At 41.8% G+C, this 26,009-nt stretch overlaps 1 protein-coding gene across 1 annotated transcript in view; it reads left to right on the top strand.

Annotated features, from left to right (window-relative positions):
• LOC310876028 (phospholipid-transporting ATPase ABCA1) overlaps window positions 1-26,009 on the top strand; it is a gene marked incomplete at both ends in the record, with an annotated part of 190,057 nt that overhangs the window by 36,302 nt on the left and 127,746 nt on the right. Inside the window, 10 exons of the mRNA XM_083789475.1 lie at window positions 1,451-1,656; window positions 1,965-2,141; window positions 9,611-9,833; window positions 13,366-13,587; window positions 19,271-19,475; window positions 19,810-19,926; window positions 21,276-21,447; window positions 22,785-22,916; window positions 24,164-24,303; window positions 25,341-25,478. Of these exons, the coding sequence (XP_083645601.1) occupies window positions 1,451-1,656; window positions 1,965-2,141; window positions 9,611-9,833; window positions 13,366-13,587; window positions 19,271-19,475; window positions 19,810-19,926; window positions 21,276-21,447; window positions 22,785-22,916; window positions 24,164-24,303; window positions 25,341-25,478 (1,732 nt within the window). The remainder of the gene's footprint in view (window positions 1-1,450; window positions 1,657-1,964; window positions 2,142-9,610; window positions 9,834-13,365; window positions 13,588-19,270; window positions 19,476-19,809; window positions 19,927-21,275; window positions 21,448-22,784; window positions 22,917-24,163; window positions 24,304-25,340; window positions 25,479-26,009) is intronic.

Genomic DNA, 26,009 nt, shown 5'->3' with positions numbered 1-26,009 from the left:
TCGGTCACTCTACGCCTGAGCCACTGTCGCCCCATAGATAAGATATAGATTGAACCACTGAGCAGTGAGCTAAGGGTAATGTTTTAATGAAATAAAAGTTACATTTCATGTCTATATTGTCTTTACAAAAAAAGAAAAACTAATATTATTCACATATAGGCACGTGCATATCGTCTGTTACTTTTCAGCTACTTTTGATACTTTTGTGTGACGCTGTAGTATGATCAACTAGGCCGGGTGTCAATTAAAAAAAACCCACAAAAAGTAAAAATATGAATATAAGCAGTATGTTGCCTAATATGCCTTAGCACGGCAATGGGGGCTGACAGCGTAATGTCTATCGCACCGTGGAGATCCGTCCGTGCTAATCTCATCATTGGGTGGCACGTGCATGGCCTCTATAAGCATGGTGTGACCATGTCCATCATGTACTGTATGTGTTGTGGGGAATCTACAGATTTTAGGCCAAGACGGGATTGCCACCAGCTATCAGCGGGGACCAGACAGTTCCTCAACCTGAATCAAATCCGCTATATCTGACATCTTGGACTTAGCATAATGCCCAGCGGTTTGTAGACCTGCTTACCCTCTCCCTCCTGGTGTCATGACGTTTGTCAAGGCTTATGAGGGCAACAACACATGGCACTGACTTCATCTTTTTTTTCTTTTGTTATTTGGCTAAGATACAGCGAGGATCTACGTTGGAAAGAGCTGCAAAGACCTTTTAATGTATCGATTATGCGATGCCGCATTGTGTAATCTAAACAAATAGTAATAATTTGCCCAAATTAATCTGTATGTGTTTGCAATGTCATTGATAACAGCTGCTTCCCGTCGGGCTGTTTCTCTCAATGTGGATTCCAGTCACGATCCCCATCAGTCCACTCTGAACTAAAAAAATGCTGCAATGATATGTTTTCTTCCGTGGCTGGATATAGAATCCATTGCTAAAGTCTCCAATGGGAGACATGATAACAAACCAGTTCAGAACTGAAATGTGAAGACGGCTGTCGGGTGTGACCGCTTTCCCTGGATGACTTTCCCAGCACTGTCTCATGAAACATGGACATGAGGCTATACGGAACAGGGAGTGCAAGTAAACCTCAGTCTCTGCTGAAGCTCACAGCAGTAGTAACATGTTACCTCCACCCCCATACCCCCCCGGCAGCTCTGCACAGTCTGGAACGCCACTCCACACTGTTTGAGTGTCAAAAGCTTAACGAGTAGCTTTTCTATCAATGCCACTGCCTTCCTGCTAGTCACTCACTGGGTGCTTTATCATTGTCCCTCTTATTCTGTCTTATTCCTCTTTTTTTTTGTCTAGACATTGTAGTACATTTCATCATAATACAATTAACTGTCAAAATGAAATTAATCAATAACCTCTTCCCAGAACACATGGCTTCTCTTTTTTGCCTGAATTTGTATTGCCTCTCATTTTGTTTGACAGTGTCTGGACCTGAATAAGTTTGAGGCAGCCCCTACTGAGGGACATCTGGTGAACAAAGCCTTGGAGCTCCTTAAGGAGGATAAATACTGGGCTGGCATTGTTTTTGAAAACCTGCTGCCCGATGCCGGTCAGCCCCCTCCGTATGTCAAGTACAAAATCCGCATGGACATCGATGAGATAGAGCCCACTAATAAGCTTGAGGACAGGTATGTGATGCAAGCAGAAGTTATTGTTAATTAAATAAACCAATGTGATGTGTGAATTTTCCCCCTTCATTCTGTGAGGCTTACTTTGCAAAGACAAATATCTCTTCTGTCATTTGCCCGTAGTATAATAAGTCAAACAACGCTGCATGGCCTGGAAAGTCCTGCCAAGGGAAGATTTATTATTTGAACGCACGCTTGTTAAGCCACAGCGATGATGCGCTGACAGTGGATATGAGACAATAACAGATACCGCTGCAACTTCCCGCCATCCTTCTAACGCGGACTGTGATGTGTGTCCTTATAACAAGGTCATGGTCTCCCGGGGCCCGAGACAGCGCCTTTAATGACCTGCGCTATATATGGGGAGGCTTCGCCTATCTACAGGACATGATGGACCATGGCATTATACGAACGCACGTGAACAAGAGCCAGGCCCTCGGCGTTTACGCCCAGCAGATGCCATACCCTTGCTATACGGACGACGGGTGAGTACCCAAGCTTTTATCTCTCAGGGTCTGTGATTAGAGGAAGAAAGGAAGGGAGGAGGTATTACTGCAATAACGTTCTGCTCACTCCCGGGAGTTGCCACTCAGTGCCACTGCACTGCTGAGTTATAGTTTTATCAGTTATTTAGGCTCTTCAAATTTCCCTGCGGAGACGTGAAGATGCCACCTCTGTATTTTTTTCTATTAGCCCTTCTCTTGTGTTTGGTCTTTTTCCCTACACGGTACAGATGCGCTCGCTCGTGTTTTTGGCCGTCGACCAAAAACCGAGGGAGGCTACAGTCCCACTAATGTTAATATTCAAAGCCAGTGTTACATTTTATCCTGAAGGACATGGGTTGTGGTTAGGCAAGGGGAACCAAACACAAATGAAGAGAGACGTCCCAGTCTATTGATTTTAGTCAAGCTGCAGAACCTGTCCCTGAATGCCTGATACATGCTGAATTATTAAGGCTACTTGCTTAGGACCCTATCCCTTCTTTCATTTGAGAAAAGCTTTCATCCTCAAATAAACAAGGTGTAGATATGCCTCACAAGTCCATCATATGCTTAGATTGATATGAGCGCTCAGGTTCGTGTTGGCTAGGTATCTGTCAATAGCGCTGTCCTATAGCACATTAGATCATTCACCAAGGGAGAGAAATGATGCAGCATGGCTCTTAATCTTCTGCAGCCCAGGCTTCCTCCGAGTCGGGGAAATTACTCCCATCCATGCAGCCTTATGATATCCATTAATAAAGGCAAAGCCCAGTGATGCCATCAAGAGAGAAGATAATTACCGAGGAGATTTAAACCCAGCCACACAATACAGCCCTTTCCTTTCACAGTCACACCACATGGGGATATCGCAGGAGCAGCGACTATACATTTTATAACTAAAATAAATAAATCATGGTTAACCACATGAATGATGTGAGTACATTCAGCAAAAACAGGTGAAGATTCGGTGAAAATAGCAAAATGACGCTTTGTGAGCTTGTAGATCAACTACCAAGAAAGATTATAATTTTGAAACACAAATCACACATGTTCTTTTATGTCACAACATCTTTTTTTTAAATGGGAGTCCAAGGTGAATATTTAGCATGGAAATGTTTGAGAACCATTGTTTTAAATGATGGTGTTCTGATAGATGCCTTGGAGACAGAGAAAATACTAGTGCTCTTAAAACCACATTGGCAGTAATGGTTTTATTGATTTAACCTTTGTGTGCTATCGGTTCTCCATGAAAAACCTAGCTCCCCACGACGGCACAGCACTATTTTCCTCCACTTGCATTCAACACATCCAGATCATGCTGCAATAACAAGCTCATGTTTCCCCCAGTTTGGCATGACAAAAACCCTGCAAACAGTGCAGAGGCAATGTACTACCATCGTATTTTTTATTTATTTATACGTTTATTTGACAGGGACAATACAAAAAACAATGTATCAAGTTGTAAAAACATGAAACCGTTGCAATGTATATGGGTTTGTAGCCAAGGCTAATTTGCAACCCCAGTCCCTGGTTCAAGAGTTGGAAATAGATTTCTTCAGAGTGATTATACTATGCATGCTGTATGCCATCTTTGGAAATGTTTTCTAGACATTACACAGCCTTGTGATAATGATCTGAGATTAGGCAATCAAAGTATGTTTTATCCCCTAACACCAACCCTGTTGCCTCAGTTTCCTCATCCTTAAAACAAGGGATTAATAATTACAGAAGATAATGGGTGCCATAAAGCGGTGCAATACCCTCAATCCCTCCACCATTTACTCTTTCGCTCCGCTTAGCCATTTGGGCATTTCCGTAAATTATTAACACTTGAAAACTGTTATTTCATTCATAAATAATTGAGAGTGGAATCACAAGGAAGATGCACTAAACACAGGCAGGCATGATGCGATGGAGCCATCCGATCCTGGTAATTATTTTCATCTGCAATTGTGTTGTTGCCAGCCATAAGCAATGGAAGTGCATTGTGCACTCTGATGAACATGTTTGTACTGCACTGTAATAGTTTCTCACTTTAACAGAGAGTCTAATCTGACTTTAAAATGTAATCTTTAAAAAACGGGAGGAGAAAAAAAAACGCATAATTCATATATTTTTTTAGATATCTCTTTAACATAACAAAGTCCTACCTTGAGAAAATGAAATGCTCCAATAGCATTGATGTATGCAATGTCTTCACTAGCAAATTTGATGAATTATGAAGGTTTGTAAGTGAAATAGAATCTTTGAATAGAATTCATATACTGTACATACTTGGTTTGTTTGTCCATTGTGTAATAACAACAAATGCACACAATGCTGCAGAATATTCACTTATATTCTCTCTGTCTCTCTCTCTCTCTCTCTCTCTCTCTCTCTCTCTCTCTCTCTCTCTACTGTAATTTGAGTGTATTGCATTGTTTCAAACCATTCAAACCTTGTCCTCTTGTGTTCAAAATGCATTTGAACTGTCTTTGCTATTCACATGGTGCGCACTGCGCAGCCTCAACATGAAGGCTGCAGGTCAGATCTTGATCCCTGCAGCGTTGATATGACCTCATAGGCTATATGTCAGAGGCATACAGGATGGATGAGAATATAATACAGCACCATGAAAATTATATAGCTTAAGCTCATGTAGCCTTTTAGCCACCTTAACCATTTAAACTGTATATACACTTCGCTGTACATCAAAGAGCGAAAATAGCAGATCTGTAAGTATCACAGCGATCTACAAACATACAGTATGTTGTGATCTGCTATATTAATGTTTGTTTTCCTATGTTTGCTGAATGTTCAGCAAATGTTTGCGTGTCTTATTATTATTATTATTATTTACAGAATATAGACACCAGGGTTCATGTGGTTAATGAGATGTAATTAATTCATGTTTTGAGTCATGAAAATAAGATATACTGTAGCCTTATTGCAGATCAGTCACTGCTACCAGTGACTGATCTAAAACAGCATATTCAGTGCTAAATGTATGATGAACTGAATTCAGTCTGCAAGTACTTTATTTCATAAACTTACTCACTTTCCTCAGATTATATTATTACAATATACTGCATCCACAAGTTTAGACACTCTCTTGTTTTTCCTTAAAATATGAAACGGAGATATTTTGATGTTTCGGTCGATACTGGTGATTTGTCTTGGAACAGATCATCTAGCTTATCGTAATAATATTGATAATTCTGTCTCATGAATTCCCTATCACCAGACAGCCAGCCGACTCAGGGGTTCATTCACTTGAAATTAGTCTTAAAAAGATCCCCTGGCTGCGATAGTTGTGCGGGGCTCTCGGTGAGCTCAGATCCTCTATCTCTTGATTTACTGCAAACTGCAAAGCCAGTCTCCCAGCTCCCCTAAATTTAGGTCACGGATGCCAATGTAAGTGGAGACCTGTAACACAGACCCTCTCGGAGTTCTATTACTTAAGCACCTTTTGATCGATTAGGGAATGTATAATTCAACAGCATCTGGTGGCAAGGTTGTCAGAGTCAGACGTGGTGTGCATGACTTATCCCCCCCATCCGAACCCCACCGTCCCCCCCTTCTCCCCCCACAACCTCCGTCCCCCCATAAGGGAGTTGAAGTAGGAGTTAACGGACACAATTCGACAACCATTAAGCGGCTGATGAGCGAGAGTCGGCAGTGGTGTGATGCCAGATTTGGCATTCTGTATGATATCTCATGTAATCATTACCAGAGGCCTAATCGTGATATTTAAAGAGCCCGGTCTGCTTCCCTACAGTTGAAGCTGCTATAAAACATTTTTGTTTGCTTCCTCTTGTCTCTTTGGTTTAATTATACACATGTAGACGTGCCTTTTTACCTTCCAGGTCCAATGTGACATGAGAGCGATAATAAATGAATACACAAATAAACTAGAAAGTTGTAAATCCAGTGCGCTCAGTGGAGCACACATATCTGCCGGGAGGCGCATGCTTTGCACGTGTATGAAAAGGCACAATGGAATGGTTGGAAAGCCTGTTTTATAGGATGCTGATCATTAATGACTTGTGTCAATTATGTTTGTATACAGAGCCAGACTCGGAACACAAATCAGGCCAGACATGTAAATGACAGCAGCTCCCATGTCTGTTCAAATTGACAATGACAATGTCAGTCTATCAAAGTAATACAATTTTTGGAAATTAAAAAGTGTGTCTGCCCTGCCGCCCCTGGCCATCGTGACTCTGAACGAGACACGGTTCAACTTTTCATATTTGTGGCGACCCCCACTATACTGCCACCATGAGGCTGATTTGTATTTTATACTACTGGGCGATTGAGTTCCTTGGCCTACTGGCAGAATGCAAACGAAATATGAGTAGTTGCGAGAGATCCTGCGGACAGTGTAACACACAAACACACTTGCGATCTCCACCTGCCTCGCCTGGTGGAGACAAAAGCCTGTGTGGGGTTTCGGTGTCGCCTGCCTCTTTGGGCTCGAGCTCCTTAGAAACCTCGGTGTCAACCGATGCTTTCTTGCGGCTCAGAAAGCTTCCTGTGAATGTGATCTATCCCTTGTGGGAAGTTGATGTGTCCTCAGAACGGAGTCTCGTTCGAGTTCTCAAATAACTGTTCTTCCGCCTACAGTAGCCTTGGTGGAACTAACTTAATCTGTTTGTGTTTGAGTATTGAGTTGGGCAGACCTTTGTAGTGGGGCATCACTCTTGCCATACTAATGTTTCTCTACGTGTTCCGACCTGAGATTTTCAATGCCAAATATTCTTTTATGGAGAAAATCCGCCATAAAACATACATGCTATTCCTATCTTATTCGTTTATTCGCTTGTGAACACCTTCTAAAGCCTCCAAACTTCCTACTCATAACATTGGTCTCTCATTCACTGGCATACAGACAGAAATCAATATGGTCAAAAGTATAACACTGCATTGCACTTTGGTAATATTTCACAAGGTTATGCGTGCTTGAAATATTTATTTCATATTCCTTGCCAGGCCTTGCCATTCTCACCATGATATATTATGTACATACATCACCTGATATTTTGTAAATATCCATAGCATCTGTCTATAATAACTTTCTCTATAATAACCATCTGCAGACACTGGCATATGTAAAACTCTAGTCTCTATTCTTCACTACTACTGTTAGATGGTGGAGAAAGGGGGTAAATGCACTGCAAGCTACCCAAGCGCAGTAATTGCGCAGTAATTTACAATTAATATGATGAAACATTGGTCTGTACTACTGTAGTACTACAGTACGTATATCGATCTCCTGGTATGTGTCATTTTTTCAACCCTTGGGGAGCTACCGGTCATCTTACACTCTCAAAGGTATGCTCCAGCTAACTACAGAATTTTTTTTAATGAGAGAGGTGGTTGGGGAAAAAAACCTGCCATCACCTTGTGAAAAAAAGCATTCATTGTCCAGGGCAAATTGGCAATTAATGGAAGTAGGCCTTAGACTGAGCCGTTTTCACCTGGCAGGGATTCAATAAGCTTCTCAACAAATCACTCGCCCCCAAGTTAGAGCCTAAATTAATTTAACGTAAATGTAGTGGAAATGTACTTTGATAAATCCTTTTGGTCCGATATGGCTTGAAAGTAGCACGTCATTCTGATGATCAATGCATTCTTCTCTTTGTGCGCCATAGTGTCTATCTTTGCTGAGCAGTGCTTTGCTTGCATTACGACCTTGTATTGATGGACTGTAAGCATGCGTAATATGTGAAATCCATAAATGGTCCAAAATCTATTTGATATATCCCTTTCACCGTCTAATGACTCAGAGGTAGCACTTTGTTATATTGGCAGAGTAGGAAATATTGACATGGCATTTAGGTGGCATTATGAAGCCTGTTTAATATCGTCTTATTGTGTTGTAACAACATCCAATCATACATCATCTCTGGCATGGTGTGGGCCACTAAATGGCTTGAATGAACTGATGCACCAGCTACACGAAGGTTAGCTTAATGTAAAATGGGGGGGGAAGTCCCCCTAATGCCACCTAATCTATAAAACTCTTAGAGCCTTGATTTAAAATCTGTAGAGTGTGTGTCTTCCTGGACTTTCCATCAGGCCACTGACATTTACAGCATCAACGCAACTTGTTGCATGGCTCTTTTGTCATTGAAAGGAGGTTATATACAGTATATAACTATACTGTAGATCAGGGGTATTCAACTAGATTAGGCCGGGGGCCACAACTGTAGAATGATTGTGTGTGGGGCCCCACAGCGTGCGCGCTAAACGCAAACATTTGTGGGTTCTCAAAATGCATTTTGTGTTCAAACACAAAGATTTATGTAATACATTTGTGCACAGTATGAGCGGTTATGTCTACCTTAAAATAGATGTAGACCGATTTGACATTGACAGTGAATAAACATAATTGCCTTGACATTAACGAGCGTCAACGAGCACCAGCTGGACACACACACACACACACACACACACACACACACACACACACTCTGTATCATTTCTCTCCGAAAGCCCAATATGAATAGGATTAAGAATTACTGTCACTATGATAATCTCACACTTCATATCGCACACACCATACAGTAACTAACTTTCATTAGCTCTCTCCAAAATATACATATATATATATATATATATATATATATTATTTTTTTTAAAGTTGTTCCAAAGGCCACTAGGGGGCGCTCCGCGGGCCACCAATTGAATACCCCTGCTGTAGATGTAGATACACAATCCATTGCTGCGACACTGGCATTATCTCGTTTGATATCTGCTGCTAAGTGATGTATCTCAGTGCATACAAGACTGTGATTCTACTGCACGCACACAGTACTAGCACAAGAGACTGAGATATTCTGACTTTTTTGTTGTTGTTATAATTTGACCTTGAGCACATTACTGTCTGTACTGTATGATATTTGACATTGTGCCATGCTATGACTTTTTTCTTCTTCTTTTCTATACTCTATTCTTATGTTCGGGGCTTGTATGAAAACACATTTAAACCACTTTTTTACACATGTAATCTTATGATGTAACAATAATGTTGAAGATGGTTGGCTCAAACAATGCAAGAATATGAAGATTAAAATGTCATGTTTAGCAAATCTGAGGCAAGACAAAAGGAAAATAAAATGGGAAATGCAGTTTGAAAATATATTGTTCGCAAATTAGTACCTCGGTTTCGTTCAGTTCCCGTTTGGTCACACAAGAAATGTAATGCATCATAATCTGTCAAATAAACAGTTTTTTTTCTCAAGATAGGAAATAGTCAACGATAGTGCACCTGCAGCCTATTGTTTCTGGTTTAACGTTAACTGCCTGACATAAACATCTTTATATTGACATGCACTGTGGAGTGGACGGCAGATTAAAAACACATTACCTCCCAACTGGCAGCTTTGCTTCCTAATCGAAAGCTGCCATGTCAATAATACAATATACCTGCTCTGTCAGCTCGCGGTCCTTACTTTTTTTTTGATTGCCTCCCCCCCCCCCCCAACCAGCTTCATCTCCAGTATTGGAGGCATCCTGCCCATGTTCCTGGTGCTGGCGTTCTTGTACACCGTGTGCATGACCATCAAAGACCTGGTGCTAGAGAAGGAGCTCCGGCTCAAGGAAGTGCTGCGTGCCGTCGGAGTGCAGAACGGCGCGCTTTGGTGCGCGTGGTTCACTGAGAACTGCATTCTGCTCCCTGTTCCGTGTGCACTCATAAGTGTCATGTGTAAGGTCAGTATGAGGGAGGCCAGCCGTTATGCAGGAGGAACACATCACAGAGCAATATACGCACCGTGGCTGTTTGTGATTTACTAAAGTAGTTCATTTTTAGGCCAATTTCACCCAGAGAATTTTGTCCAAAACATGTTTGATTCATTCATTCATGATGCATTGCTTTGTGTTTTGAGGAGAAATACACAGCAAACTATATTATATGACCCCCTGACATTAAAACTGTGGAAATGAGGTTAGTAAGTTTCCCCTTTAAGCTGAAACACTGTATATTCTCCACTGAATGGCTAGGGTAAAAGATGCTCACTGCTATCATTAAACACAAAGTCAGTGTTCTGCAGGAACCATATCTCCAAGGAGACCCTTTTTTACATTACTGCCCATATCTGCCTCACTTTCTAAATGAATTATCAGTAGTTATTAGAGTAGAGTTATTTTCTGCAAATCAGAAATAATTACCTGAAATATTTACCTGCCAAACCATCCAGAGGCTCTTACAAGAGGTTTGTGAACGAGCATGCTTGGATTACTCGTAGGAGGTACAGGTCAGAACATAAAGGTTGTGCTCTGTGATATGATATTCCTGCTCATGTTAATCACAAAACTAATTAACGCGCAATCAATCAAAATGAAGTATGACCCGGGAATTATAAAAATCAGCATGTAATATCTCCTCATTCTCCTTTCATTTCTTGTAATTGCATCACCTTTTCTTGTGTGCTGTTCTGTGTGGGTGACGATATCCGTGGTGCACTTGGGAAAAAATGTGGTAAAGAAGATATGTTAACGGTATTATGTGTGAGACAATTGGCACGGTGATCAAGATCACTGTGTATTTCCAAGTTTCTTGTGCCCATATTGAAATGCTAGCATTGTTAAAATGGGTATCAATTTTTTTCATTTCTCTCCCAAGAAAGATTTATTGAAGGTGGTTGTAATGGAAGCCCTTTTAGCCTCCTGTTGTTTATTAGTGCATTGTTCCTTTGCGTCATTGATCCTGCTGCATGTAATTGTGTTGCTTATCTGGTGAATTGACTCCCTGTCTAAAGGCCAAGGTGCATACAAGATAAATTATGAAAACATTTATCACTATATGCAAGCATTTTGCGACCCAGCAGGTGACAATGCAGCAATAGTGCTTGCCATGTATAATACAGCATCCTTTCAATGTCTCCTTTTTCATCTGCTTTGCTAATTCAATTGAAAAGGATGGTTCTTTTAGATCATCCTAATCAATTTTTGAAGTTTAATTGGAAAATGCTGCCGCTAAATAAAAACTGATATTTGAACAGCTGCACGAAATGTAATTTCCCATCAGCCTAATGTGTTTGCAAGCCCATCAACAATTTGTAAACATTAATAACAATAAATTGAGTTAGTTGGGTGCCTTGGAGGAACAAGTGCAAGGCGTGATGCATATTCATATCGGAGGCCCTTTCTAAATGATAATTTCACAGCCATCTTCATCACATTAATAATAATGGCGGATCAGGTAGTAATTATTGGAAAGGCTGTATCTGGATTTGGTGTGACGGCAACCAGTTTTGTCGTTTGCACCTGTGTCCTCTGTCATTGTATGCTTAATTTATTTTCCATTACGGGGGGATGTAAAGCATTTACTCTTTGGCACACACAATGATATATTGCATATTGAGTGCATGAACACTGGCCTCACGCACTCACCCCTCTGGGCCGACACCTGAATCAAAGTTATTGGTTGGCAGAGATTTGCCTTACGGAAAGGAACATTGATCAGCAATGATCAATACGTCTTTCCTTTCCACTGCTTACTGTAGTATGTCCTTGTTTTGTCAAAGTGACCCAGTGTTCCAAACTTGCGTCACATGGCAAGTAACACATTTGATTGATGCGGCAAAACTGACCGCTGTGACAAAATGCTAATTACACCAACAGGAGCCACCCCCTCACTATGAAGACAGCTATTGACACCTCATCAATCACCCACACCCACCTACCACCCTACTGTAGGAACGAGGAAACATCTTGCAAAATGAGTAGTGAGCAATTCTGTCCAAGAGCTGTGGTTATGAGGTGTGAGCAGTGAGGAGTTCAAACAATCGGTTCCCTTTTGACCTTGTGTTTTACCCATTTCTTTCCCCTTTTTTCAAGCAATGGTGAAATGACCCTTCATGCACTCTATTTTTCTTTTTTCTTTCAAGATTCATTGGAAGGTGCGCTCAATAACTAAACCCATTTTTTGTATCACCACCTCGTCTTGGTCTGGGCGCTTTTACCTCCCTCTCCCTCTCCCAGGTTCCTTCGATCGTTGGCACGCTCCCTCCCCTTGTACATGACTTTAGCCTGGATTCTGTCTGTGGCGATGATTGTGAAGGGTATTGTCCTGGAGAAGGAGGCGAGGCTGAAGGAGACACTGAGGATCATGGGCCTAAAGAATACCATCTATTTGCTGAGCTGGGCGGTGTCCAGCGTGCTGCCTCTGGCCGTCTGCGCCCTCCTCCTCAGTCTGATACTCAAGGTGATTTCAAAATGATTCCACGGTGATTCAAGGAGAACCCGGCACTTTTTCCTTGGAGGGCTTTGGGCATCAATTAAGGCATGGGGATTAATATAATGTTGATTTTTTTAGAAATCAATACAGTAGCACCGATGCAATGCAACAGTTGTACTGTAGGCTATATAAGTTGTTGTTTAAGCAGCTCCCCGAGCACTGCAATAGTGAATGCCATCGCCTAGACCCTTACCCTAATTTTCACCACATCAAAAACCCATGCCCAAATTTAGCCATAACCGTGTATAACATTAACTAAAAGGTATTACATTAACCACTAGAACCCTAGTGGTCCTGTTCTGGGCAGGTCATAATAGTCGATAACATTCTGTGAAAATAAGGTCAAAATACCAGATCTTCAACACCATGACACCAAAACGTGTCGTGTTGTGACCTGTTGAGAAGAGAAGAAGCAAGCACTCAGTCGAGTAGTTCAATGTAGTACTAGTAATGTATCGGGTGCACGGTTCAGGTAGGAAAGACCCAGTTGTCAGCTATCTTTGGCAGAGATTTGGTTTAGAGTATATGGTTCAATATTGTTTAAACGCCAACCCCATGCCTACTTCAGAAAACTGAATAGCCCTCCAGGATTAGGGAAGGGTTCTTCTCCGTGAATGCAGTGGGGCAGAGTGACTCACAAAAGATACTTCAGAATACACAGTATGATCAGTTGACTTGCATAACAAACCAAAAGTAGGATGACTTGCGAGAAACTGGCCTGCACTTTTTATAACCATAAACTCTGCCCATTGCCATTCAGAATAATCCATTGATCTTTTACAATCAGCTCGTTTGTCACATGCCTCCTTTTCTGTATCCGTTTGTCGTTTGATAATCAATGTGCTGATCTACCCTGCATTGTGTATCATGAATCATCTAACCCCTCCGACCCCCAGAAGGTGTGCAGTTTGAAATCCGTTTGGTTTTCTTCAACTTCCTATACGTTGTGCCTCACCTCTTTCTCGGTCATTAAACCTTCCCGCTTCCTTCCCTCCGAGGCAGTATGGGAATGTGCTGCAGTACAGCGACCCGTCGCTGGTCTTCGTCTTCCTGTTGGTGTTCTGCCTGAGCACGGTCACGCAGTGCTTCTTCATCAGCTGCTTCTTCTCCAAGGCCAACCTGGCGGCGGCGTGCGGCGGCCTCATCTACTTCGTCCTCTACCTGCCGCACCTCCTCTGCTACGCCTGGAGGGACGTCATGGCATTCCAGGTCAAGGTCGCCGTGGTAAGACAGATGCCCCCCCCCCCCCCCCTCTTGACTCTTCAATGTGGTTTTGAATAATGCCATGTCTCTCTCGCTGAGTCGCCGCGGCTCGTGTTGGTTGCGAGAGCGTTCATCATACGAAGTGGTCTGGATTGTGTTTTTGAAAGTTCTATTTTTGGTCATTGTATAACCTTGCTCGAGAATGAATCCTTTTTTTGTTTAATTTGCATTTAGTTTTATTTTATTTATGAAGATGAGGCGGAAATGTGTCTGGGAATACATTTCCTTTCGGGGAAAAAAAAGAACTGCTACCGTATAACCTGCCAGGTTAATGGATGAGGGCTTTTTATATACTACTCTAATTTTACCTTACCATTTTCTTGTTCCCATTGGGTTCAAACTTAAACCCAAGTTGTGACTTTATGGGCCTTGTATTTAAGAGAAGAACAGAATATGTATTCAGTGCATGATATATAATGGCATTATTGTATGATATATAATCTCAGTGAGGTATATTTCTCATTGGCATACTTGTACAAGTCTCCTGGTACTCGCGCTGACCGATGGGCTCAGACTCCCCAACACACTGTTGGAGATGTGTGTGTGTGATTCAGCTCTGCTATCTGCTCCACAATGCCCAGGGCAGCACATTCCTGACCTGGTCATTTAGCTCGGAGAGTGTCAAAAGACGTTGAGTTTCACACACAAAGTTAACGATGTTTCGGTGAACATAGCCGATCTGCAGAGTCAGTGTGCTTGTAGAAATATTTGTATGCGAAGAGATTTGATGCAGAGGGGAAAAGTATAGAGCCCTGAGGGACCCCCAGGACCTCTCAGGATTTTACCGGGCATATCACTCTGCACAACTTTTCTTAAATGACTTTTTTTTGGGGGGGGGGGGGGGGAAGGATTTTATGCCTTTATTGATAGGACAGTAGGCTGACAGTAAATTGGGGGAGAGAGATGGGGAGTGAGTGACACACATCAAAACAATTTGGGATCGGGATTTGAACCCGTGACACATTGACCCCTTTTTCACCGGTTGGTTCCCAATGGGTGGAACCGGTTCAGTTCTTTTTGGTTCTTAGTCCATGAGCCAGAGCTCCAAAATTGGAACATTAATCATGCATTGAGTGTGCAAAACCGTACCTATATTATATTGTTCTCACCATGGAACTTCCCCAGTTGTTTGCTTACATGAAGACAATGATTTATTGTATTACAAATTAAACATTTTAAACAGGCAAATTAGGCATTATATAGTAAAATATGAAAAAGCTACTGTGGAAGGGTTATCATATAATAATTTACTTATATTGATCCTATAAACAATGTAATACAGGTATAGTTTTGCCCACTCAATTCATAATTAACGTTGTGAGCTGTGGCTCATGGACTAAGAACCAAAAAAAGAACTGAACCGGTTCCCGTTGGGAACCAACCGGTGGAAAAGGGGTCAATGAATGAAATGGTTTTCGGTTACAACGTTCAAATTGTTTCCCTCAAGTATTCTAGACAAACTATACCACTGCAAGCTATTACTACTGTATGAATGATAAGTGCCTGTGAACAGGTACAGTATGAAGCATTTGTCATGAGACAAAACTATACAGTCTCTAGGAAGGATGAATGACACAGGATGATTCTCGCCTGTTGAAGATAAATTGTATACCATTGCTCAACTTTCAGCGTAGCCTTTCCGAATGACCTTTTATTGCAGTGCTGCGATCATTTGTCCCGTAATGCGTCCTGTCTGCAGCACATTGTGCACAACAGGAATCTCTCATCTTCATTGCCATGCATCTGGGCACACCTCCCCAGAGTTTCAAATGGGCCAATGTTTCCTTGTTTATCAAGCTCAAATATCTAGAGGCAGCCGCAAAAAAATAACTCACTTTGTCATCCGACATTTCTCAATTGTATTCATCTCCTTTCATGCCATGCCATAGCTTGTCTCTTTGATCAACCCACTGACAGACCAACGGGGGCGACTTCATTTCTCAAATGAGTCAGTCCTTTGATTTGCAGTTAGACATCTATACGGTACTGTACTGATCTGATTTTCTCTGTGGAAAAACATGCCAGTTCTTCTCATTTGAAACTAATTGGGTGACAGTTACAGTAATTGAGGCATTTGAACATGTTCAGCATCATAACGATTATTATAATCTTTAAACCTTCCTACAATAAAAGGGCCAATGAAGTTGTTTTTCCTCTCTGCACCTACTAGATCACGGCAGCCATGTGGCTGACATGTTGAGTGGCAGCGCACTTGCAATATCCTCACAGTCCACCAGTGGGCCCCAGCCCACAGGTTGGGAACCCTTTACTAGATGGATTGGCTACCACTTTAATTAACACGAACAATGTCCCTCTGACCAGGCCAACATCCTGTTTTGTCTCTGCTCTCACTCAAAGAGAGAGAGAGAGAGAGAGAGAGAGAGACTTGTTTGGCACACCCACAGTCCCTACATCGTCTTCGATAATGAAGTCATAAACCAACCCTACATTTGTGCGAAGAGAAAGGAGTATAGTTGTCAAAAATGCTGGTGAGTGCTCCCCAAGGAACCATGCTACCTGTCACCTATCATGTTCTCCCACTACACCTCTGACTTTTCATTATTCTATTGACGATGAATCATCAACCAGAGGGTAGAGAGTAATTTAACATTGTGAAACATAATGCGGATCTACTGTATATGAATTCTGTCTGTCTGTCTACTGTTATGTTCAAGAAAATAACATAAATCTCCACTGCTGTGGATCTCATTGACCTGGCAGACAGTGTCTCAGAGGGTTGTGCACAGATGAGGTCTTGGACACCAGGGAGAACACTGTGTGCTGAGTGAGACATAAACGTTGACAAAGACAAAGTGGTTGGCATGAAGGAGAGCAGGATGTCATTATTTAATGGGCGCTTGATCTCTACATAGACCGTTCACCTGTTTGCATTATTACTTTTTATTATTTACTGTTTAAACTGTTTCACTTTCACAATTTTAACGTCTGCTTGGGCTTTTGTGAACACCCCAGACAGTTTTTGTCCCATTGTAACCTCAAACTCCATTTTAACCATGTTATTTTTATTGAAAACACCCGTCCTTGTTTCTGCCTTTCTGGTGACCGTGTTTTCAAGCAGTGGGCACACTGTCTCCAACATGTGAGTCTGTCTGTCTGTCTGTCTGGGGTACCAACAGGTGACAAAGTGGCGCTGTTGAGCTTCACACTGCACAGGTGCATGATGGGAAGCTTGAGTTTTTCGTGTAACAATTCTAACATTCTATATGGGTTCTGTTTTTTCTGCATGGTCACACTTAGTTTGTCGCTGTCCATCAGCACTGGTGCTGAACCATTCTCTAATCAATGCATTGACTTGTTCTGCCCTTGGTTTGTCCATTATATCACAACTGGCATTTTCTTCTCTGTGTCCTTCAGAAGAAGCTTGTCTTGCAGATTTCTTGGCTCAATGAGTGTCAGACTGTCAGTTTATGCTTACTTTGGGCACCTGCCTACTTGGGGACCACGCTAGACGGTAACAATGTAATGCGATCACAGTGCAAGTTGGGAATGCATGCTCTACACAGTTATGCAATACCCACTAGTCTCAGAGTATTCACTATGTCTGTCTGTCTGTCTGTCTGCCCGTCTCCCCTTTATGCCTAAATCGGCAGATCAACCAAACAAACTTGACGCCATTGCAGAGCAAACAAACTCCAGCAGTGCATGCACATGCAGTGCGAGCAAGTTGCACCTCCCCAGATTGTCTAACTGGCCGAACACCCGCTAGCCAAACATTGTGTGCGATAGTTCAGACCCTCAATACGCTTGTGATATTTGTTGTCGATACACTTTGTGATTTTTGTTGTTACTTGCGCAAGTTTGTAGCGGTCGACAGTACTTGCACGCTCTGCTTGTGCACTAGTAGGCCATTTATGGCAAGTGCAGTTCTAGTTTAATTTAGTTTGAAGAAATGCTGGCTGAGGATGTTAGGAGGTAGACACACTTCTATAATCCCTCTCTGAGGGGTTCCACACAAATCCAGATACCCATGGAATAATGGAGGGAGATGGCATAGACTTTTCCCACTGTGTCACCAGAAACAACGGTATATCAGAGACAGTTGATAATATGGACTTAAATATGGCACTTTCCATACCAATACAGCTATACAGCTCAAATACAGCTAAAAAAAAAGAACGGAAAAACTGATTAAAACAGATCAAAATAAAAAAGCTTATCTTATCTTGCCAATGTTATTAATGTTTTGACTGCAGGTGCATGCCAAAGCACAGCTAAAAGCAGTGTTTTACAACCAAAGAAGAGACATGGAGGGCATATTCACAAACCAATGTCCTGTATTTTACTCTTTGTCGAAAATATGTTTTTTCTTGTTTTGTTTTGAGTCACTGGATACTCGTGGAGGCTACAGTGCTGCACATGCTGGGCTCTTCTCAAAGTAAAGTGTTCTGTCTGCTACTCATTAGCCCCAACTTGCACTCCGCATTTAGGGGATTGGCTGTCGGCAGACAGACAGTGGGGGACAGAGGGACAGCGGAAGTTGCTAGCAGCTGTTTGGGTATGGTGGTCAGGTCGGTGGTACTACAAGGTGGCGGATAATCTTTGCGTCAGCTGGTATAGGCTTCTGCCCACAGTGGTATGTTCTTCCTTTATACGTAATGGACGAATTTAAGTGTTAAAAAGCTTCTGTAAATGGCTGTGGCATCTGCCCGAGTTCAAATGCAGCGAGCAAATGAGGCATGATGCAACAGCTGGCATCGCAGAGTGATAGGCCATGGCAGATGATGTCTCACGGGCAGAACATCATTTGCAATATCCTACAGTATGAAAGATCTAACAAATCTTTGTTTGTACCACATGAATTGCCTTCTGCATGTTTCTCTCTTAGTTTAACTGAAAATCCCTTATAAATGCTCAGTCTGCATAATGGAAATCAAGTCATCCGCCATGGTTACTCTTGCTGTTTAGGCTGCAATAGATCATTGATCATGTATGATTGGGAAGTTAGCCCCAGTCCAGTAGTAGCAGATTTTTTTAGCAGGACTAAATTGACAACTGACAAATAATAAGAGGTTAGCTGGAATCCGTAAGTTTCATGTCCCACCCATGATTCAAACACCGGTCTCCACCAGAGACCAAACTTTGACTGTTCCTCCAAGATAGAATCCCATCTTGTGCATCCGACTTTGTCGAGCACCTACGCAACAAATTTGGCCCATTTTCAGGGGATGGGGAGGGTTAGGAATGGATCTTGTTAGGATGCCTCTCGCTATTGAAAAATAGCAGATCTACAAGCTCATAGCGCGCCACCGAGTGGCGCACTATGAACTTGTAGGTCTGCTATTTTTGAAAAGTTGTGAAAATGTGGTGCAAATCTTTGAATATATATTTCAGAGCGAACTTTTGAGATGGGGGTCCGTGGCCCAATAGAGATAATTCTGGGGGTCCTTGACATGAAAAAGGTTGAGCACAACTGACGTAGAAACATGGGTTTTTCAGAAAACTATTAGGATTCAGAAGCCTTTTCTTTAATCGACACCAGTCCAAAATGGGTTAAAATAAGTTCTCGGTTGCAGTCAACAGGTGTTTGTTGCCAACCAGGCATATTTGATTCATAATTCCATGTGTTCACACTCAGTCTTCATGTTTGATCAAATGTTTCTTTCTATCTATCTTTCATTCCTAGAGTTTATTGTCGTGTGTGGCCTTTGGCTATGGTTGTGAGAACTTCGCTAAATACGAGGAGCAAGGCATCGGCATCCAGTGGTCCAATATCAGCCAGAGTCCAGAAGAAGGCGAGCGATATAGTTTCCTTGTGTCCATCATCATGATGCTGGTTGATGCTGTTTTGTACTGGGTGCTCACCTGGTACATTGAAAACGTCTTTCCAGGTATGCATTCATGAACAGATGTTACCCACCACTGTATTTAGATGTTTAAATAAGTCTTTGTCAGTAGTATGGACAATCACAAACCCTCAGTCATGTGGATGTTTTCACAAGATGTTTATTAAGTAATAGATTTGGAGATTCACAGAGATGGAGAGGGAGACTGTGACCTTTCAGTAGTTTTGTCAATTAGAAGGGAACTGCCTCCACATTCCCCTTGCCCCTGTAAATTAAACAAGGGGAAGTTTGTGCTACATATTCAAGTATCCACTGTAATGTGTAATGTCCCCCTCTAGATAGTTATTAAAATGAATATTTTCTATACACTTGATAACAGGCCAGTATGGAATCCCCAAGCCCTGGTATTTCCCTTTCTCTGCATCTTATTGGTGTGGGACAGCCTCAACAGCTGCAGTTGACCAGAGTTCGTTTAAGGACCATGGGGTGCATAACGGTACTGTAGAATTTCATTGTTACTTCTCACCTGTGGGCATTAAAGAGCATTAATCAAGCTTTAAAAGTAATATTTTTACCTTATTCCGCAGCCTACATCCCGATCATCGGTGCATTAGTGGTTTTTAGTGCTCAGAATAGGAAAAAGATGTTGGGAGCTTAATAAAACATTAATTCAAGGTCGCGCTGACCATAATAATAGTCTGATCGACAGAACACAGCCGCGAGTGACCCTGGCACGACAATGGAGGACAATCACTTCCGGGGTCGGCCAGATAACGCTTATATCGTTCATTCTGTTGGCACTGGCCTCACGTTGCCGCCTATGATAACGGGAGGGAATGTGTTAAGCAAACAGACATTGTCTCACTCTGGGACGGGTTGCAAATGAACATTAGCAGGTTCTTTGTCACACGAGGCGTGGGGGTTAATAGACTAAAGAGTTGTGAAGAAGAAAGAGAATATAGTGTACTTCAATTCAAGACTTAGTAAAGGAATTATTAGCTTCCTTGGGCTCATTGATTTACTCAAATTTCAACTACAGACGGTAGCTGTACTATGTAGCTGGGATAGTGAAATTCTAAAGCACAGATTACACACGATTACACGCAATTACACACTTCACAAAATGAAATTAAACAAAAAAGAAGGAATTGGACAGACTTATCAATTGTATTACTGAGGTTCAGAGTTTAACTTATTTTCCATTGTAGAAAAACAATTTCAGAGTACTTGAAGATAAAGGACACACGGTTCAGTTGGAAAAGAAAAAAAAGAAAAACGATCAAAAGTATGATATTTCCGTATGATACACTATAAAAGACGTTATTAATACAAAGTAGTCGTTGAGCCTCTTGAATATACTGGTCCTTACCTCGGATAACCTCCCTTATCAGCAATGTTGACCTCTTTCGATCTCTCTCCACCACGGAGGTGGGTTGGCAAGGGAATGGTTGGGGGGGGGGGGAGTGTGTTTGTGTGTGTGCGCGCTTGAGTGTGTGCGCTTGAGTGTGTGTGTGCTTGAAATGTGTGAAATAGATAATCATATACTACTATTATACTACTATTAATATATTTTATATTAACCATCCCTGAGCACAGTTGTTAGTCTTATGGTGCCACGTAAAGATGCATCTCACGTGTGTAGCTGCTGCAAAAGATACAAAACTACAAAAAAGATGACTTCAACTTCAGATACAAAGATACAAAGAGACAAATTGCCAGAGGGGGAAATCATGCGTTTTAAATGTCTACCCCAGTGTGCACATCAATATTTTAACCCCACTTAAAAAATATCTTTGCATCTTTTGCATCGGTCAAACAAACACATGTGTTTTCTTCATTCTAAAGAGTACCTGGAGAACCCAGCACCTGATATGAAACCAGGAGTCTCCATCCGCAATCTTGTGAAAATCTACAAGACTGGGAAGAAGCTGGCTGTGGATGGACTGAGCATGGATTTCTACGAGAACCAGATCACATCTTTTCTGGGTCATAATGGAGCTGGAAAAACTACCACCATGTAAGTTATTTCGGTAACCATGCAAGGAGGTGAAAGCACCTTAAATAGTGTTTTCTCATGATGCCAGTTTAGGCCTTCATCTGTATTCTAGCTGCAGTTTGTTGTTTGCATTTGTTTACGGTTATGTTGTCATAATGACGTGGCTGTGGTTCGTTTGTGGCTGAGCCAGAATGATGCCAGGAATTCCGCCTGCCCTCCCATTAGTCAATTTCAATATAGGATAGGTACTCTGCTCTCTTTTCGTCACAACAGTGCGGCACACAGTGACTGCAATGCAGCCCCTGCTGCTCCGATTCTCTGGCTGATCTCCTTCTCCGTCTTCCCCTCACTCGTGAAACAAGACCCCGGGATACCTAAACTCCTTCACCTGGGGCGATGTCTCATTCCCCAAGGGTAGCAGTGACTTGCACCAAATAAATGATGTTATTGTATTTCATTAGACGCCATGCAAGAAAAGAAAAATCATCTAGGAAGCGCCAAGGACAAATACGCCAAGGACAAATACAGTCTTCCGACTTATTTTCATTGTGGTCCTTGATCTGGGTCAAATAAACATTGCTACAAAATACATACAGACAAACATTACATCAATGAATAAAACAATGAAGAGCTACACTACCTACTATAAATACATGTGATCTCATTACTAATTTAGTTAAACAAACTCTTCTGCAACATGTTTTTTTTTTTCATTTTCAACAAGTTCTTTGTTAGCGACATTACTGGTATTTTCAACCACTCTAAACTCTCCAAGTATTCTCCTAGTTGGACACCTTTATTTATACCATTATTTCTGTCTTTGTGAGCCTTCTTGTTGTCAAAGTTTCTCCAAAAAAACTAAAAAGTTAAGTGGAAACCTGGTAATCTGTCCGTATCAAATTGATCACTAATAAGTGGGTTATTATTATAACTACCTGAATGAACAAATACAAAGTAATAAAGATACTTCTGTCTATCACTAGCTAAGCAGCCATGACTGTCTCTTGTTGTTTGAGTAGAACAGGTAGGTAGCCTGAGGATCACAAAGTTTCTCTGCTGCATCTTGTTGACTCATTTTGGCAGTTTGTCATTTTATGGAAAAATCCCAAATGAACACTGAACATACTACTTTACTATAAGCCAATAATTTCAACAGCCTTTGTATAGGGATCATTCTCTCCCAAGATTTCTGATCACTATAACCGTGATCAATGTAAGCAGTTTCCACTGTACTGTATATACCTTTCCAGCATTAGACCCCACTGAGACGGTAGTGGGGAACAAAGAAGCAGCCAAAATGAATCTCTACCTTAATATTAATTTGGCCGAGCTGACATTTCTCTTGTTCCACCATTCAGGTCTATTTTGACAGGACTATTTCCACCTACGTCGGGGACTGCCCTCATAAACGGATATGACATCCACACTGACATGGACACCATCCGGAAGCACTTGGGAATGTGCCCACAGCACAATGTCTTATTCGACAAGTAAGTGTGTGCAACACAACAATATACTCCTCACAGAACACACCATCCAGTGAAAAATATTGACATAAAACATTACCCCTGGCCCGTACTAATGGCCCTGCAATACAATATGCCTTCCAAAATGTCCAGGGAACAAATCGTTGTTTATTTTCCTTTTATGTGAGGGGGTTGGTTCATGTCAGTCCTTAAAGAGCAGGCCTGCAGCCTTAAATGATTTCCACCCACTATGCTAGATTATATCATCATAGATGTTATCATAAGTTTGCTTTAAGAACACTGGTATTAGAAAAACATCACTGCACTGGTGTTTAATTGCATGCATTGCGATGGCTCTGTGTCTCGCTTACACTTCAAATCAATACATCATTATCCCATCCCCATATCCTGTAGAAATGAAATGAACTTTGTCCGCTCAGTCCACTTTAGTCTCCCTAATAGCGTCATTGGTAACCATTATTCAGGCTTTCAGACCACCTTTATAAAGTCCCTTCCATATCTCCAACTTCACAAACTGATTACCTGCAACTGCATACAAGTCTTACATCATAATTACGACGGACTGAGCTCCTGCAAATTACAGTCATTAATATTTATTCCGGGCAGAGCCGAAGTGTCTATATTTAAAGTGGGGTTAAAATATTAATGTGCACACAGGGGTAGACATTTAAAACGCATGATTTCCCCCTCTGGCAATGCCGTAAAGACAGGCAGACAGAAATCAAGGCAATTCTTGTCAGCCTGTTTGTTGTAAACAGCAGTCAGAATTGGTGGGAGATCGTGCATCCCACAGGCTGTATTAATGTGACAGTTTGGATGTTTGAATCTGTGATCGTTGATCACCTGTTTAAAGTCAAGTCATGCACCTCTCTTTGGTCATTAAATTCTCATGATACGCCAGTTATAACAGCCACTTTAAGCCTTTTTATTCAACAGGGTGCAAGTGAAAAAAGCGACAACGTTTCGATGTAACTATAACATCTTCGTCAGGTCATGAGGATGGCCTAACAAAACTAATTTTACCCACTGTTTTACACCTGTAATTGTGTGATGCGGCAATAATGTAAAAAGCAAACAATATGCTTTGTCTTATGAATCATGTTCTATAGCATAATGAGTAATTGTGTGTGCTTATACTGTAAGTAACTATAATTATATTGGTACAGATTATAATGCATTATACACTTAGTATGTTTATAATGAAATGAAGACATGGGCTTCATTTGTTTTACCCAATATATTTTCATCAGTTTGACCGTGGAAGAGCACATCTACTTCTACGCCAGACTGAAGGGATGCAGCAGCGACGAGGTGAAAGCCGAGATGGACCAAATGATTACGGATGTGGGCCTGCCACACAAGAGGAAGGAACTCGCCAAGAACCTGTCGGGTATGTGATTGTGTGTGTTTGCGGATACACATGTGCAGTGCACATGTGCACATGTCCTTGAGCTTCCGTGGAACCTGGAAATCATGCACAGATGTACATTTTTATTTGAGGTCATTTGTTAATCTGTGTGTGCACACAGGTGCAGATATATCCGTTTGCTCGGGTTGGTGCATACACATCCCCCGGGCAGCGATATCATCTGCAGATTATCCTTATATTAAATATGAAGTGCCTAATCTTCCTGTCAGAGTATTCCTGTGCGGGTGCATGTGCCTGTCTAGACACGTGCACACCTGTACTTTGTACGTACCTGCATGTCAGAGGCTGTAATTCATTGTCGGGGAGTGGGGCATGAGCAAGTCTTGCCTGATAAATTGTTCCTAGTCATGGATAGCTTGTGAGCAAAATCACTGAAATATGACTTTCAAGGTTGATCTACCCTGACATTTCTGCTACATTAGCACGACATAGGACGCATTCTGAGCAGCTCTCTGCGAGCCTGGCAAGTGTGGCAGGTGTGCAGTAGCCCCAGCAAGGCACACCCAGTGCCCAGCCATCAATCACACTGCGACATGCAAAAGGCAATAACACATCCTGAGCATGGCTGACACACTTCCTACTGTACACCATTCCTTCACATCATTGCCACATCCGAGTAACTAATACCTAATAAGATGATGCGGTTGACACACAGTGTTGTTCTTTCAAGGGTTTCTGTTTAACTCACTGAGACCTGGGAATGTCTATGTACAGTGGTTCTCAAACATTTTCATGTTAAGGACCCGAATATATATATCATTTGTATTTATTTTTTCCCAAACATAGCAAATCTACAAGCTCAAAGAACTTGTGTCTCTGCTTTTTTGAATAGCCAGAGTATAAAATAATGGTCAAAGTGGTTAAAATCTAAAATGACACCGATGCTTTCCTGGTTTTTAATGGGTCTTTCGTACGCTGACGTTGTGTTGTTTCACAGTCCGGAGGCTTTTAGACTCAACTAATGCCGTCGTGTGATCGCCTGCTCTCCTGTCTTGCAGGTGGAATGCAGAGGAAGTTGTCGGTGGCCATCGCATTTGTTGGGGGATCCAAAATCGTCATCCTGGACGAGCCCACGGCGGGGGTAGATCCGTACGCCCGTAGGGGTATCTGGGACCTTCTGCTGAAGTACAAACAAGGTATGAGCTCTGCTGCAGTGAAGGAGTCGGACCGAAGCCACGTCAAGCTTTAAAGTGGCTGATATTTGTAGTATCGACTGGCCTACGTCTCGCAAAGTCTATATTTGATCTGGCTCATGGTGAGAAAGTTTGCGGAACTGAAACCCAGTTAAATGGTAAAAGTTTTAACTGACAAGGCTGAGGAATATTGAATATGACTTCATAAACGGCTCTTTTAAAATAAGCTGTCAAATTCACAAAACGTATTTGCTTTAAAGACTTGCTCCTTGTGACAATGTAAAATGTGGGAGGAAAGTAAATGATATCATTTGCACTGAGATGGATAGCAGTGGCAGTGAAGACAAAGCGACGAGCTTTAATTGACATTGCCTTTTAACACAGTCGTTAAATGTCTGACACCTACATTCAGTCACCTCGACACTCTTTGGCCACATACTGTACACTATGTGCTTGCCAGTAGCTGTAAGCAAGATGCAGACATTATAATAAGACATTCCCTCAACAGCTAAATGTTTAATGTGCATTGAGTGC

This window comes from Protomyctophum parallelum, assembly GCF_964188405.1.
Source record: "Protomyctophum parallelum genome assembly, chromosome: 18".
Taxonomy (NCBI): domain Eukaryota; kingdom Metazoa; phylum Chordata; class Actinopteri; order Myctophiformes; family Myctophidae; genus Protomyctophum; species Protomyctophum parallelum.
Note: the sequence above shows the minus strand (reverse complement) of the source record. Positions and strands in the feature narration are given on the sequence as shown.